The 14,589-nt window shown below is 40.9% G+C and overlaps 1 protein-coding gene across 1 annotated transcript; it reads right to left on the bottom strand.

The window, feature by feature from the left end:
- Positions 1 to 106: 106 nt before the first annotated feature.
- On the bottom strand, positions 107 to 13,195 carry LOC111951045 (beta-galactosidase-1-like protein 2). Its single transcript, XM_023969019.2, has 19 exons — positions 9,952 to 13,195; positions 9,333 to 9,518; positions 8,456 to 8,524; positions 7,802 to 7,897; positions 7,193 to 7,301; positions 6,984 to 7,076; positions 6,654 to 6,735; positions 6,459 to 6,523; positions 6,198 to 6,282; positions 5,731 to 5,868; positions 5,451 to 5,531; positions 5,157 to 5,263; positions 4,808 to 4,954; positions 4,542 to 4,613; positions 4,334 to 4,412; positions 4,143 to 4,230; positions 3,797 to 3,908; positions 750 to 866; positions 107 to 569 (listed from the first exon to the last, which is right to left on the bottom strand). Exons 1-19 carry the CDS (start codon positions 10,041 to 10,043, stop codon positions 483 to 485), a joined length of 1,905 nt encoding a protein of 634 aa, XP_023824787.1. The 5' UTR covers positions 10,044 to 13,195; the 3' UTR covers positions 107 to 482.
- Between the last annotated feature and the right edge of the window lie 1,394 nt (positions 13,196 to 14,589).

Below are 14,589 nucleotides of genomic sequence, written 5' to 3'. Positions count from 1 at the left end.
GTTCAAAATCATAGCATTGGTTTAATTTTGTATTAATTAATCCTATACAGTCCTGGTCTCAGGGAAAATACATTATTGAAGTGCAAAGCACATACAGCACACTAACTCATATTTGCCAATTTAATGCATGAATACTAAAATAAAACTGCTGAAGCTCTTGTAGCCTATCAATCAGTGGTCAGATGATACAGGTATAACATTTTGTTTGGAAGCAAGAGTCACCAGAATGCTATCACTAACATGACATGCCATTTGTTATAACCAAAATACTTGTCATCATGACACATACAGACGTTGATGACTTGTTTAGCCAACACAATGATTCCAGTTGAAAATAGCTTTGTTTTTAGGCTGTGATATTTTGTTCTCGTTACTAGATTCAATAAAAATACAGATTGGATGACATTTACGTCAATAAAATGATGAACAATATTCTGCTCAAGATCGATAAGGTGAGTTATCCCCATACAATGTACATGCAGTTACTGAATGTCCACAGCCATGCCCAGATCAGGAGTCTCTTCAAACGTGATTTTATAATCAGCTTCCTGCTCTTCAAACACAATGACCTGCATGATGTTGATGAAAATGAAGATGATGGAGAAACACATGAGGGTAACTGAACGAGACTGTAAGTACACACAACTTTGTGAACCTAAGACTAAGAACCTAAGAGCATGTATGATCTCTTTTAATGTCTTATTATCTTATCATAATGTTGCTGACTAAGTGCTTGTAGTGAGTCCTACCTGGTTTACTCCACTGTTGAGAAAAGGTCCTGGGAGGTAGAGTGTTTGCTGGGGCCCGATATACCAGTGGCGCCCCAGGTTCAAACCATTGATGAAGACTACCCCTTTTCCCCAGCCCTGCAAAGATTATCATAGGCATTACAAAATTATCAACATCATAACTTTTCTGTCATCCCCTTTAGTTTACGCCTCATAAATAATGAATGTGCTAGCTGAAAGCCACCTCAAACATACTACTTCAATACCATAAATACTAACACACTTTTTTCAGGGGATTTTCTAGTTCATTCTTAGAAAATGTATCTATTTACAATTCACTTAGGAGGAATTCAGACTTGAGTTACATGCACATCAATGGGACTTTATTCCCTTTTTATGCACTTTTATCTTTATGCGTATTTTGACCTTGAACTTGAGTGTGAGGAAACGCGTGTGACAGCCAGCTATTGGTTTGTGGTGGAGATCATAGAAATGTATGGCGGAGGTGAGTCTACAGATACGCCGTATTCTGACCATGATTTGATACCCTCATAATTGGATAAGGCCGAGCACCGGTCGGTTCCAAGTGGAAAAACATCTGCTATAGAAATAACACCATTCTCTATGCGCTATAATGTATAAATTGATAAGAGCTAGGTAATTGAGTTTGGAGAAGGGGATTGTAATTACAAATAGCAATTTCTTTTAGATGATATGATCATCTAGTCATATGGAAGCAAACATATCAACATATCAACATGATATGTACAGTGCATTCAGAAAGTATTCAGACCCCTTGACTTTTTCAACATTTTGTTGCATTACAGCCTTATTCTAAAATTGATTAAATTATCCCCCCCCCCCCCTCATTAGTCTACAAAGCTAAAACTGTTAAAAAAAATAATAATGAAAAATGACATTTATATACAATACCAATCAAAAGTTTGGACACACCTACTCATTCCAGGGGTTTTCTTTATTTTTTACTATTTTATAAGTTGTAGAATAATAGTGAAGACATCAAAACTATGAAATAACACATATGGAATCATGTAGAAACCAAAAAAGTGTTAAACAAATTAAAATATATTTTATATTCTTCAAAGTAGCCACCCTTTACCTCGATGACAGCTTTGCACACTCTTGGCATTCTCTCAACCAGCTTTACCTGGAATGCTTTCCCAAAAGTCTTGAAGGAGTTTCCACATATGCTGAGCACTTGTTGGCTGCTTTTCCTTCACTCTGCTGTCCAACTCCTCCCAAACCATGTTAATTGGGTTGAGGTCCGGTGATTGTGGAGACCAGGTCATTTGATGCAGCCCTCCATGACTCTCCTTGGTCAAATAGCCCTTACACAGCCTGGAGGTGTGTTTTGGGCATTGTCCTGAAAAAAACCCAAATAATAGTCCCACTAAAAGCAAACCAGATGGGATGGCGTATCGCTGCAGAATGCTGTGGTAGCCATACTGCTGAAGTGTGCCTTGAATTCTAAATAAATCACTGACAGTGTCACCAGCAAAGCAGCCCCACACCATCACACCTCCTCCATGGTTCACGATGGGAACCACACGTGCGGAGATCATCCGTTCACCTACTCTGCGTCTCACAAGACATGGTGGTTGGAACCAAAAATCTCAAATTTGGACTAATCAGACCAAAGGACAGATTTCCACTGGTTTAATGTCCATTGCTCGTGTTTCTTGGCCCAAGCAAGTCTCTTCTTATTATTGGTATCCTTTAGTAGTGGTTTCTTTGCAGCAATTAGAACATGAAGGCCTGATTCACGCAGTCTCTGAACAGTTGATGTTGAGATGTGTATATTACTTGAACTCTGTGAAGCATTTATTTGGGCTGCAATTTCTGAGGTGGGGTAACTCTAATGAACTTATCCTCTGCAGCAGAGGTAACTCTTGGTCTTTCTTTCCTGTAGTGGTCCTCATGAGAGACAGTTTCATCATAGCGCTTGATGGTTTTTGCGACTGCACTTGAAGAAACTGTCAAAGTTCTTGAAATGTTCCTGACCTTCATGTCTTAAAGTAATGATGGACTGTCGTTTCTCTTTGCTTATTTGAGCTGTTCTTGCCATAATATGGACTTGGTCTTTTACCAAATAGGGCTATGTTCTGTATTCCACCACTACCTTGTCACAACACAACTGATTGGCTCAAACGCATTAAGAAGGGAAGATATTCCACAAATTCATTTTGAACAGGGCACACCTGTTAATTGAAATGCATTCCAGGTGACTACCTCATGAAGCTGGTTGAGTGAATGCCAAGAGTGTGCGAAGCTGTCATCAAGGCAAAGGGTGGCTACTTTGAAGAATCTTAAATATAAAATATATTTAGATTTGTTTAATACTTTTTTGGTTACTACATGATTCCATATGTGTTATTTCATAGTTTTGATGTCTTCACTATTATTCTACAATGTAGAAAATAGTCAAATAAAGAAAACCCCTGGAATGAGTAGTGTGTCCAAACTTTTGACTGGTGCTGTAAGTATTCAGACCCTTTACTCAGTACTTTGTTGAAGCACCTTTGGCAGCGATTACAGCCTTGAGTCTTTTTGGGTATGACGCTACAAGCTTGGCACACCCGTATTTGGGGAGTTTCTACCATTCTTCTCTGTAGATCCTTTCAAGCTCTGAATATGCATATGTTTAGATGGCTTTCTTTCATTCATCCCTAATATTCTGAACCCGCTATCTCAATATATTATATTGAGTCTATAAAAATAGTATAATTAATGGTACACCATATTTAAAGGGATGGCTTTAGATAAATGTACTGAAAACCCCATTGAATGAAAACTCCATGAGGAAATCTACTTGCCAGCAAGTGGGAGGTTTTTCAGCGGTTTAATTAAATATATTCAGTCCGCATAAGGGAGACACTCCCAAAGAGCTCATTGCACCTTTCCTAAGTCTGAATCAGGCCCTTAATCACTAGACTTCCCTGCTCCACTTCCACGATAACAAACATACAATAGCATCAGAGAGAAGCATGCACACCATAGCAAGTGTCACAGCCAAAGTATCACAGTATAATATGACTGTATTTACTCACTGGTAGCTTGACGAAGGTGTCACTTGGATAACCGTAGGTAAACATTCTTCCCAGGAAGAATCCAGGGAAACTGGGAACGTGTGGAAGGGACATCCAAGGTGCCTGGTTGAGGCTGAAATAGATATTACTCAAGGTGTAGTCACAAATATATTAACGCCACACTGTTTAATATGTACATGCATTCCATCAAAGAGTGGGCCACCAGCAGAAATGTGTTCCATGAAATGTTCACACGCAAACATTGGTGTGCTTGATTGGTATCTGTAGTGCTCAAGCTCATAAAAATGACTTTTTATGAGCTTGATTGTTTACAAGTACTACAAGTTGAAAATGTAAATATACAAACCTATCAATAAAGCTGGTTTTCATATCCAGACTGTATATTGTGAAGTCCCTCAAAGGAGTGTTGTTCAATAGAATGTCACCTACGAGACCTAAAATACAACACAGACAATAAAAAGGCATCAAAGCTGAAAATAAGGACATTGTTACCGGTTTCTGCTACAGTAGAATAATATAGGCAAAATAGGTGTGCACCTTTGCGCTGTTTATCTAGAGCTTTCCCATAGTGAACTCGTCCACAGTTCTCAACCAGTAAGCTCAATGTCCGTTTCTCCTGTAGTTAGAATATTAAATTATTATTTGGCTTCATACTTTTTGTTGTTGACAATTATGAAAGCTTGAAAAGCTTGTAGGTACTATTTGGAAGTAGCTTCCAGTAGGCCTCGTGTTCATCTTGCAGTACCTTTCCATCAGGCACCGCTAGCTCCAGATTCTGATGCTTGAAAATGCCAATGTAGTGTCTGTCCACAAACACCTAAAAACAAACTTCACATCTGTCAAATAATTGCCTTCAAACGTAACTGTATTTTCCCAGCTTCTTTATCATAAGAAAATCATAAGAGATTTCCACATTAACAGGACCATTTTAATATATTTTTTTTTTATAGAACTGTGTCATAAACGCTACATTTTAACAAGACATTGTGTCTATAGGATGTGTAGACCCACCAGGGCTCTGTCCCGTACATTGTCTCCGGACTTGAGGGAGCCTCCGCTGGTTATAATGGTCTCATAGAGGGTATAGCCATAGGACTGGCCATTCCCACTGTTCACTGGGAGATTCTCCATGTTGACTGGGGTTGGTGATTTAAATGGCTAGAGAGACATAAAGAGCCACACACACACACACACACAGTCGTGAAGCGTAAGTTTGGTGTAGATCGGACCTATGCATACGCATACAGTACATACACACATACGCACATATGCACACAGAGGCACAGACCCACACCGACCTACACATGAACCAGCGCCCGCACACACAAACACAAACACACATACATATGCACACGCATACCTCCTCAGCGAAGGTCAAGGCGTCCCACAGAGAGAGGTGCTGGTACATGATGGCTGGCTCATACGTCTCCTTCCAACGCAGGGCTGGCATATCAGGGAGCTTCTCACCTCCGACACACAAGGACAAGGGAGTCATCAGACAGTGAGGTCACACACACTCAGATTACAGTAAAACTAACCCTGGATTTAAACACATTTTCAATGGGGATTCTCTATTGGTCCAGGAAACCAGCCTTTAAAGTTGACAAAAGTCAGGCTATTTAATTATTATTTTTACGTTTAGTGATCAACTTACTGTGGTACTGACTGAATAGATCCCTGAGAAGGTGATACTTTGGCGTGTATTCTCCCGATTCGGACAGAGGTGCATCATAATCTGGATAACAGCAATCATCAGTCGGGACAGGGAAGATCTCTTATGACATGTTGGTCCACACTGCCACTCACTGGTGGCAATGTGTAATACAAGATAATACAATACAAAACTAAATTGTGAGAGGAAACTTCAAAACACATTGCCACCAGTGTTAATTGGAATGCTGCTTAAACCTGGAATAGATATCTGGATAAAATACCATAGCTTGTGATTAGTGCCTTGTAGATTGGGTTTGTCAGTGCTCCACTCATGAAGCCAAAGTTAGTCCCTCCGTGGAACATGTACAGGTTGATGGACATGCCGCGTCTCAGAATCTCCCGTACAGCAGAAACCATATCTGACGAACAAAGAGATCATTCATGTTCATCGCAGATATCAAACAATTTAATAACTGACATTTTGGAGAAGCATGTTAATGTGAAAATGACAGGCACAAGAATATGTTCATGAATAGCAGCTTCAGAAAAACTCCACAGTTTGAAAAACTACAGAAAAAGCTAAAGGAATATTAGTCATTTCACTGACTGCTACTTTTAAATAATTGCAGAATCCTGCATATACTGGAAAGATGAAGGTAAACACATGGAAAGAGGTTCAGGACAGGGAGAAATGGAGGGACCACGACAAAGCCTAAGTAAGTAAGTAAGCTTAAAAATACAACCCTACCCTCTTGAGCGAGGACATGGTGGAGGTCTCCCCATGCATCAAACCAGCCTGTCCAGTACTCCATCACCATCATGGGGCTATTGGGCTGTCATGCATAAATACACAGTCCACAACATACACATGATCAATACAGACTTGTGTCATTTTAAAGCGTGGCCAATGTATAAATACTTTGCTGATCTTCCTAGTAACCTTTGTTAAGCATTTGTTGAACATTTTCTAATATGAAGATGAGGAGCAAGTGGAGTGGATGGGACGTACCTGAATAGCATTCAAATACTTGATGTCCCCCTGATTTAGTTTCTGTAGATTCACTGTTCTGATTACTATAAGATAGGTTGGAATGAAAGGAATATACTGTAAAATGACAGCAGAACTTTGATCAATGAATGTGGACACAAGGACGATGTAAAATAAGGACTTTGTAAGTGCGTCTACTGTAATGATAAACTGTACCTCCCGTCACACCCCCTTCCTTTAATCCCTCATGGTTATCTGACGTCAGTAAGAGCTCATTGATTCCTCTGGACTGTAGAGCCTATGAAGAAACACAGTAGTGAGTACCAATACTGGACATGACCCATACATTATAAAACCTCATTGGATAATGCCATACATACCGTAATTACATTGTTTGTCCATTTGTATGTGTGTGTGTGTATATTTGTGTGTGTGTGTGTGTGTGTGTGTGTGTGTGTGTGTGTGTTGTGTGTGTGTGTTGTTGTGTGTTTGTGTGTGGTGTGTGTGTGTGTGTGTGTGTGTTGTTGTGTGGTGTGTGTGTTTTACCTCCTTGATGAAAGGCATGTAAGTTTTATCCATTGCAAATGATCCATATTCATTTTCCAACTGTACAGCAATGATGGGCCCTCCTTTCTTGAACTGAAAAAACAAAAAATACATTTTCAAATGATATAGGACAATTATACCGCTAATATATTCGATAGCTATAGTTTGGCTACAGCCAGGTTCTATTGTAATAGGAACCAATTAATGACCTGTAGAGGAACCACTTTTGGAATGAGCTTGTCAAAGAACGTATTGACTGCCTCAGCAAATCCTGGGTGAGTAGTCCTCAACCTCATACTCCCGTCACGAAGAAGCCAACTTAACCGAGGGAAGAAGAGAGAGTGGAAAAGTATTATTAGAACTGCCAGGGAGAAAGAGAATTGGGGGTGTTTTTGTCAGTGAATCTCACTGTTAATGAACTGTTGAGTCATATTCCCAGGAGGACAGAAAGCTAGAAGACAGCCAATCCACTCCTCCCTGGGGTATAGCATAAGTTGTTTACCCTGGTCCCCATGGTCACATATTACAATCAAAATGGTACCTTGTGTTGCTAGATCAAGTGCCTCTGTGCAAAACACATTTACACGCTCCGACTTCCTTATTACATTTACTGAGGAATGTTGCCTCAGAAATGTCCTGACTCTTAAGAGTAGACAATTCAACAGTAAAGTAGTGTAGGACAGAGTCTCCTATTCAAAATGGATGGCTCCGTTGGCCTCAATTCCACCAAACTCCAAATGCGGTGGTTTAAAAATGGAAGGTCAGACAGACAGATAGACAGGCAAACATACAAAGAGATAGACAGACAGCTGACTGACCTCGGCAGCCCTCCTAGGTCGAGCTCAGAGCAAATGTACGGCCCTGGACGCAGGATCACCCAGAGTCCTACCTCAGCAGCCAAGTTAATGTAGGCTCTGGGAAAACAAGACACGATGAAGAGTTATAATCAGTCAGGTACACCAGTTACTTCACCTCAACACCAGTGGCAAAAACAGGGACATCACTCTGAACCAAAGATTGTCAGTTATTTTCAGATATAAAAAAAGTCCACTTCTGGACTGAGGTCTGATTTTGGAGTGTAAGTTTCACTTGAGCGTCAGATTTGCAAATGTTCTGTGAAACATAGACATAAGAAATTGGTGTGAACCCATGTCCCCTGGAAACATGGGAATCATGTGACCTGACCTCAGTGCCATTAATTGCACAGCAAGCGCTGTTGTTGTGGAGATGCATTGGATGTTGTCAGGATAGTGCATCTGCTACTCACTCCCATGAGCATGGCAACTCGAGTAATAACGACACCTGATGCCAAAAGATGTAGAATGAAAGTGCCAATGCATTTCAGTCGTTTGAGTATTAATGCCAGGGGGGATAAATAAGATGAAAGACAATTGTTTGTGTTTGTATAGAGCAATGGAAAGCTGCAAACGTTCAACTGTAAATGTTGAAGAGGAGGAACAGGGGGTCCTTACTCTAAATCCAACTCTGTTTGAAAGTGGAAAACCCCTCTCTCTGGCTGATGTAAGCTCCATGGTACATATCTGCAAGATAAACAGAATGCTCCTTTTTATCGCCCAACAAATGACCAATGTCATGAACTATTACAAACAAACACATACATAACATGCACACGCTATACTGTGCCACAGGACACACTGACACACCCACACACACACACACACACACACACACACACACACACACACACACACACACACACACACACACACACACACACACACACACACACACACACACACACACACACACACACACACACACACACACACACACACACACCACACACACACACACACACACACACACTCACACAAACACTTTCACACTCACCACATATACTGCAGTTACTGTCTATTATCTATCCTGTTGCCTAGTCATTTTACCCCTACCTACTGTATATATTCATAGCTACATAAACAACCTTGTACCCCAGCACATCGACTCGGTACTGGCACTCCCTGTATACAGCCAAAGTTATTTTTACTCATTATTGTTATTCGTTATTCAATTCCTCGGTTTCTATTTCAAATGTATTTATTTTTATCTTTAATTCTGCATTGTTTGATAAGGACCCGTAAGTAAGCATTTCACTGTTAGTCTACACATGTTGTTTACAAAGCGTGTGACAAATAAAATTGTATTTAATTTTATTAGTAACTATTGTACTGTAGGCTTAAGTTACGACCAAATTGGAACCCTATTCAGTATAATGCACTACTAGGACCCATAGGACCCATAGGACTCTGGTCAAAAGTAGTGCTCTATGAATAGCATGCCATTTCAGATGGTCTAAGGTAGTGATTGCCTTAGTGATTGTATGCTACCTACGTAGTGAGGGTGTTGATGCCACAAGCCTTCATTTTCATCAGGCGGTCCCTCCAGTAGGCTCTAGGGACCCGGAAGTAGTGGACGGATCCCCCCAGAATACGGAATGTTTCTCCCTCCAAGGTGAACTGGGACGAGTTGGCACTCAAACCTACTCTCCTGCTCATTCTCCTGCCTCCGGGCGCAGTACTAGGCAAGAATTGTCCGTGCCACATTGATTTGGGTCAATAAACATTGAACAATACAGGTCACACAAGTAGCACTCCTTTCTAGGCTACTCCAATTCATAGCCTTGTGCTTGGAGATTATTTTTTTTTTAGACCCCAAGTTTGCTGAAATTCCAGATGGGACATAGTTCTCCAATCTTATAAATAGATAATATGGATAAAATAAGGTATTTTTGTGTTATCCACTATCAAGAAATGATATGCATGACACCACAAACAGTTGTATTCATCCTTTTTACATACTGGATAGAAAAGGGCACTGTGCGAGAGTCCAATACTTCAGAGTAGGACTAATCATTGAAGTGAAGACAAAACATTTCTTTCAGTCTATCAATTCATGCTCATAAAACATGCCATAGAATGAATAATAAGTAAAATATTATTATCTTACTTACCCCAGGTACCGGTACATGATGAAGCCAACAATGCTCAAACAGAGAAGTGCATAACGTCTTTTGTGGGCTTTCCTTATTCTTAGAACAACCATCTGTTAATAGTAAATATGTTAATCTGTTATCTGTTGACAGACAGTACTTACTTTATAGAAATGAAACCCTTTCCAATGACAAACACATCTAATCTACTCGGATCTGCTGGTGAAAATGTAGCTAGGAGGATCCCTGCAACTCCCTCAGGATAGATAGAGTATAGCCTATTAAGCTTTGCTCCGCCCAGAAAGGGTGTGTTTGTGCGATGGTGTGAGAGAGAGACTCTTTGAGACAAAATAAATACATTGAGACATTTCCACGTCATAAATGGATAACCTATCAAAGCAAAATGCTGGAGAATTTAAAATATTAAAGTATTTATGGGACATTATTATTTCCATATTAGAAGCGTGGGTGGGGTAATGTAGTCATTCGTCGGTGTGGTAAATGTTTACAAGGTGAAGGAAGCATGGAGAGGTCAGCAGTAGCCAGACTTGTAAAGTGGGCTAATTAACAGAAGTTGGGTTTTGGAGGAACACCATTAGTGCGTGCTCTGAAAGCAATGTAGTGGATGAAGGTGCAGCAAGAGCGTGGAGAACGGATAGATGTGTTTATAGACAGCGAGGAAGATGAAGAGCCGAGTGTAATGGGAAGATGAATGTTGAGGAAGAATGGCATCAGACACGATAAAGAAGAATCTGGACCAGTAGGAGTTACATTTTTTGAGAAAGTGGACCCTTACATTTTGGCTGATCTATTTGGGGTTTCAGGGTGGGTGAGAAAGGAGTTGGGGGCAGTTGAATCAGTGAAGGTAACCTGTAGTGGACTTGTGATATTTGTTTGTGTTTCTTCTGACCAGAGGGAACAGGCTTGGGTTACGTAACTTGAGTCAATATCTTTTTCTTGCTTTGCTCTTAGGAACAGGGCATCATGGAAAGGAGTAGCGTTAAGTTTGGAGGTGGAGCAATTTAAGTTGAAAATTCCTGGTGTTTGTGATGCCCGCCGTTTGGTGTGACATAGAACCGGTGGGGAGCGTAGTAAAACAGAGGAGTCATTGTCAGCCCTTTTGAGTTTTACTACGCTCCCCACCAGTTCTATGTCACACCAAACGGCGAGCATCACAAACACCTTGTTGGGATGTGTTTATTGAGTAGGGATGCATATGTGGGAGACTCGTTTAAGGTGTCGAAAATGGTGAAGTATGCACTGGGAAAATAGTCTGTCAGAGTCTGTCAGAGTGACCAGGAGTGGTCTTATTTTGATTAATTGTATTTCTGAAGAACAGAGGAAGATTGCAGTGAGCCTCAAATAAATCCAGACAACAGAAGTTTTGTGTTTTTAACTTCGCAGTAGAGCACCGGTCAAAGGAGTCCTCTCAGGGGTGACGACAGATGTTCAGGTTAAATCCCTGAAGAGAATTCCTGGTGTGGTTGGTGCCCGGCGTCTGACCCACTGGGTAAATGGAGAAAGAGAAGATATTCTGTCTGTCCTGTTTTTTTTTATAAAGAGCAGGTACCTACGCATGTGAAGCTTGGTTATGCAAGATACACTGTAAGAGTTTTTGTCCCCAAACCACTGCATTGTGTAAGAAATGTAAAGGATTTGGCCATGTTTCAAGTGTGTGTCGACGGAAAGAGTATATTGAAGAACGGTGTGTAGAAGGATGACGGTGTAGCAATTGTGGTGGGGATCATGATCCCAATTACCTGAAGTGCCCTGTAAGGGTGACGGAGATTGTGGATGCAAAAGTTAGAGCGGTCAATCGAATCTCCTATGTGGAGGCAATTAAAATAATTGAGAAAATAATTGATGCTAGTGAAGAGATGGTGGTGGACACACCACAGCCTGCAGTAAATGTTTGCTGCCAGTCAAAAGATATCCTGGGTGTTAAAAAGGTGGCCCGCCCTGCCAGGTTCCCCTTGAGCCTGTGTAGGGATCAGATGTGTGTTTTACTTTTTACATTTTTTTGAAAAGTTGTTTCATTTAGTTTAGTTTATTTATTTATATTTTGGTAGTTTGGTATTTTTTTGTTTTATTTTCTTCCATATTTTGGAATCATGTTTCCATCCCGCACAGTAGATGGTGGAATGCATATTAAATTGTGTGATCGCCAATATACCATAGAAGAAGAAGAAGAACCACCTGTTGGAACCTGGAGAGGCCACAATGTGGAAAGGTGGCGGAAGCGGACGCTGAAATGGATTGTGAATCTAATGGTGGTAGAATGAAGGAGAATTGGAGTATTGTCCAAAAGAATGGAAAACAGAGCAAAGTATTGTACAGTGCCGAGAATGTCTCTTCGTATCTTGTAGGAGAGCGGTTTGTTAATGAGGAGCAGCTGATCGAAATACCAATCTTGAAGAATCCATTTGAGCTATCCAAACTGGTGGAGAGTGAAGGCTGTGAAGGCTGTGAGGATCACAAGAGGCGGGCTTGTTTTGATTTTTTGTGTGTTGCGTCTCAACCGATTTGATAAGTTTGACGTGTTGTGTGTGTCTCTTTAGAACAGGGCACCCCTCAAGGGGGTAATATCTGACATCACGTGGAAAGTCGATGTTGAAGAGATGAAAAATATTCCTGGAGTGATTGATGCACATCGGATGAATCGTGTAGTGAATGATGAAAAAGTGAAGAGTTTTTCTGCTCTTTTGTTTTTTGATATGAAGTTTCTCCCTACTCAAATGCAGTTGGGGTATATAAACTACAAAGTCAGAGCATTTATCCCAAGACCAATGCAGTGGGATCACTGTAAAGCTTTTGGTCATTATTTCAACTATTTGCAGACGGGAGAAACCGAGATATCAAAGTTGTGGAAAAGATCACATCATGTGTTATAAAAGTGATGAAAATGTGACATGTTGCAATTGTGGTGGGAACCATGAAGCCACGTCATTTCAATGCCCGACAAGGGTGAAAGAAAATTAGGTGGCCAAAGTTAGGGTTGTCCAGAGCATTTCATATGCAACAGTTGTTTAAAGGGTTGAGGGTTTGAATGGTGCTCCTGAAAAGTCCATGCTGGTGGATAGGCTTCACTACATGCTGCAGGGGTTGCCTTTCACTAGCAGGACCTTGATATTTTAAAGGTTATTAAGAAGGTGGCCTTTATAGCTATGGTGATCAGTGGCATTGCCAAGGTGGAGAGAAGGTGCAGGAAAATATATATTATTGTGGCGGAGCGTTTCCTGGGACTGAAAGATTTGTCGGCGGAGGAACATGGAATATTGTCACAAGCCGTACCACCCTCTCAGGCCCTAGAGCATGAGAAGGAGATATGGAGATTTTAAAGAAGGAAGAAGTGGGAGTTTTGTTTTGTTTTTGTCAATTTACTATTTTTATTTGGGTGGATTAAGTTAGTTTCCCTATCACGTATGGATTAGATTTTGTACCTTTTTTTCAACCCGTCCAGTTGGTGGCGGCAATACACCTTTTGGGGTTGTAGTCCGCTATAAAACCCGAAGAAGAAGAAGAACAACAACAACAAGAACAAGAATGTTGGCTACGGGGATGGTTGTTGGTAGAGAGCGCTTGTTTGAAATGGAAAAGCGTTGCGGTATCTTTTGATAAAGAATAACATCAAGATGAAGCAGCTGCTTTACAAGTGGGATGCACTGTTGAGCACTACATCCCGAGGGGTTCGTGCTGATTGTACGGAGATTGTGACAATAGGTTAAATGGCATCCCTTGAGAAAAAAAGAACAACATGTACACTACCATTCAAAAGTTTTAGAAGACCTACTCATTCAAGGGTTTTTCTTTTCTTTTTACTATTTTTTACATTATAGAATAATAGTGAAGACATCAAACCTATGAAATAACACATATGGAATCATTTAGTAACCAAAAAAGTGTTAAACAAATTAACATATTTTATATTTGAGATTCTTCAAATCAATTTGATTTATATAGCCCTTCTTACATCAGCTGATATATCAAAGTGCTGTACAGAAACCCAGCCTAAAACCCCAAACAGCAAGCAAAGCAGGTGTAGAAGCACGGTGTCTAGGAAAAACTCCCTTGAAAGGCCAAAACCTAGGAAGAAACCTAGAGAGGAACCAGGCTATGAGGGGTGGCCAGTCCTCTTCTGGCTGTGCCGGATGGAGATTATAACAGAACATGGCCAATATGTTCAAATGTTCATAAATGACCAGCATGGTCAAATAATAGTAATCACAGTGAACATGTGAGGGTTCCATAGCCGCAGGCAGAACAGTTGAAACTGGAGCAGCAGCACAGCCAGGTGGACTGGGGATAACAAGGAGTCATCATGCCAGGTATTCCTGAGGCATGGTCATAGGGCTCAGGTCCTCCGAGAGAGAGAAAAAAAGAAAGAGAATTAGAGAGAGCATCCTTAAATTCACACAGGACACCGGATAAGACAGGAGAAATACTCCAGATATAACAGACTGACCCTAGCCACCGACACATAAACTATTGCAGCATAAATACTGGAGGCTGAGACAGGAGGGRTCAGGAGACACTGTGGCCCCATCCGATGATACCCCCGGACAGGGCCAAACAGGAAGGATATAACCCCACCCACTTTGCCAAAGCACAGCCCCCACACCACTAGAGGGATTACTTCAACCACCAACTTACCATCCTGAG

The sequence above is a fragment of the Salvelinus sp. IW2-2015 genome, linkage group LG23 (genome assembly GCF_002910315.2).
Source record: "Salvelinus sp. IW2-2015 linkage group LG23, ASM291031v2, whole genome shotgun sequence".
Taxonomy (NCBI): domain Eukaryota; kingdom Metazoa; phylum Chordata; class Actinopteri; order Salmoniformes; family Salmonidae; genus Salvelinus; species Salvelinus sp. IW2-2015.
This window is presented reverse-complemented; position numbering and strand designations above follow the sequence as displayed.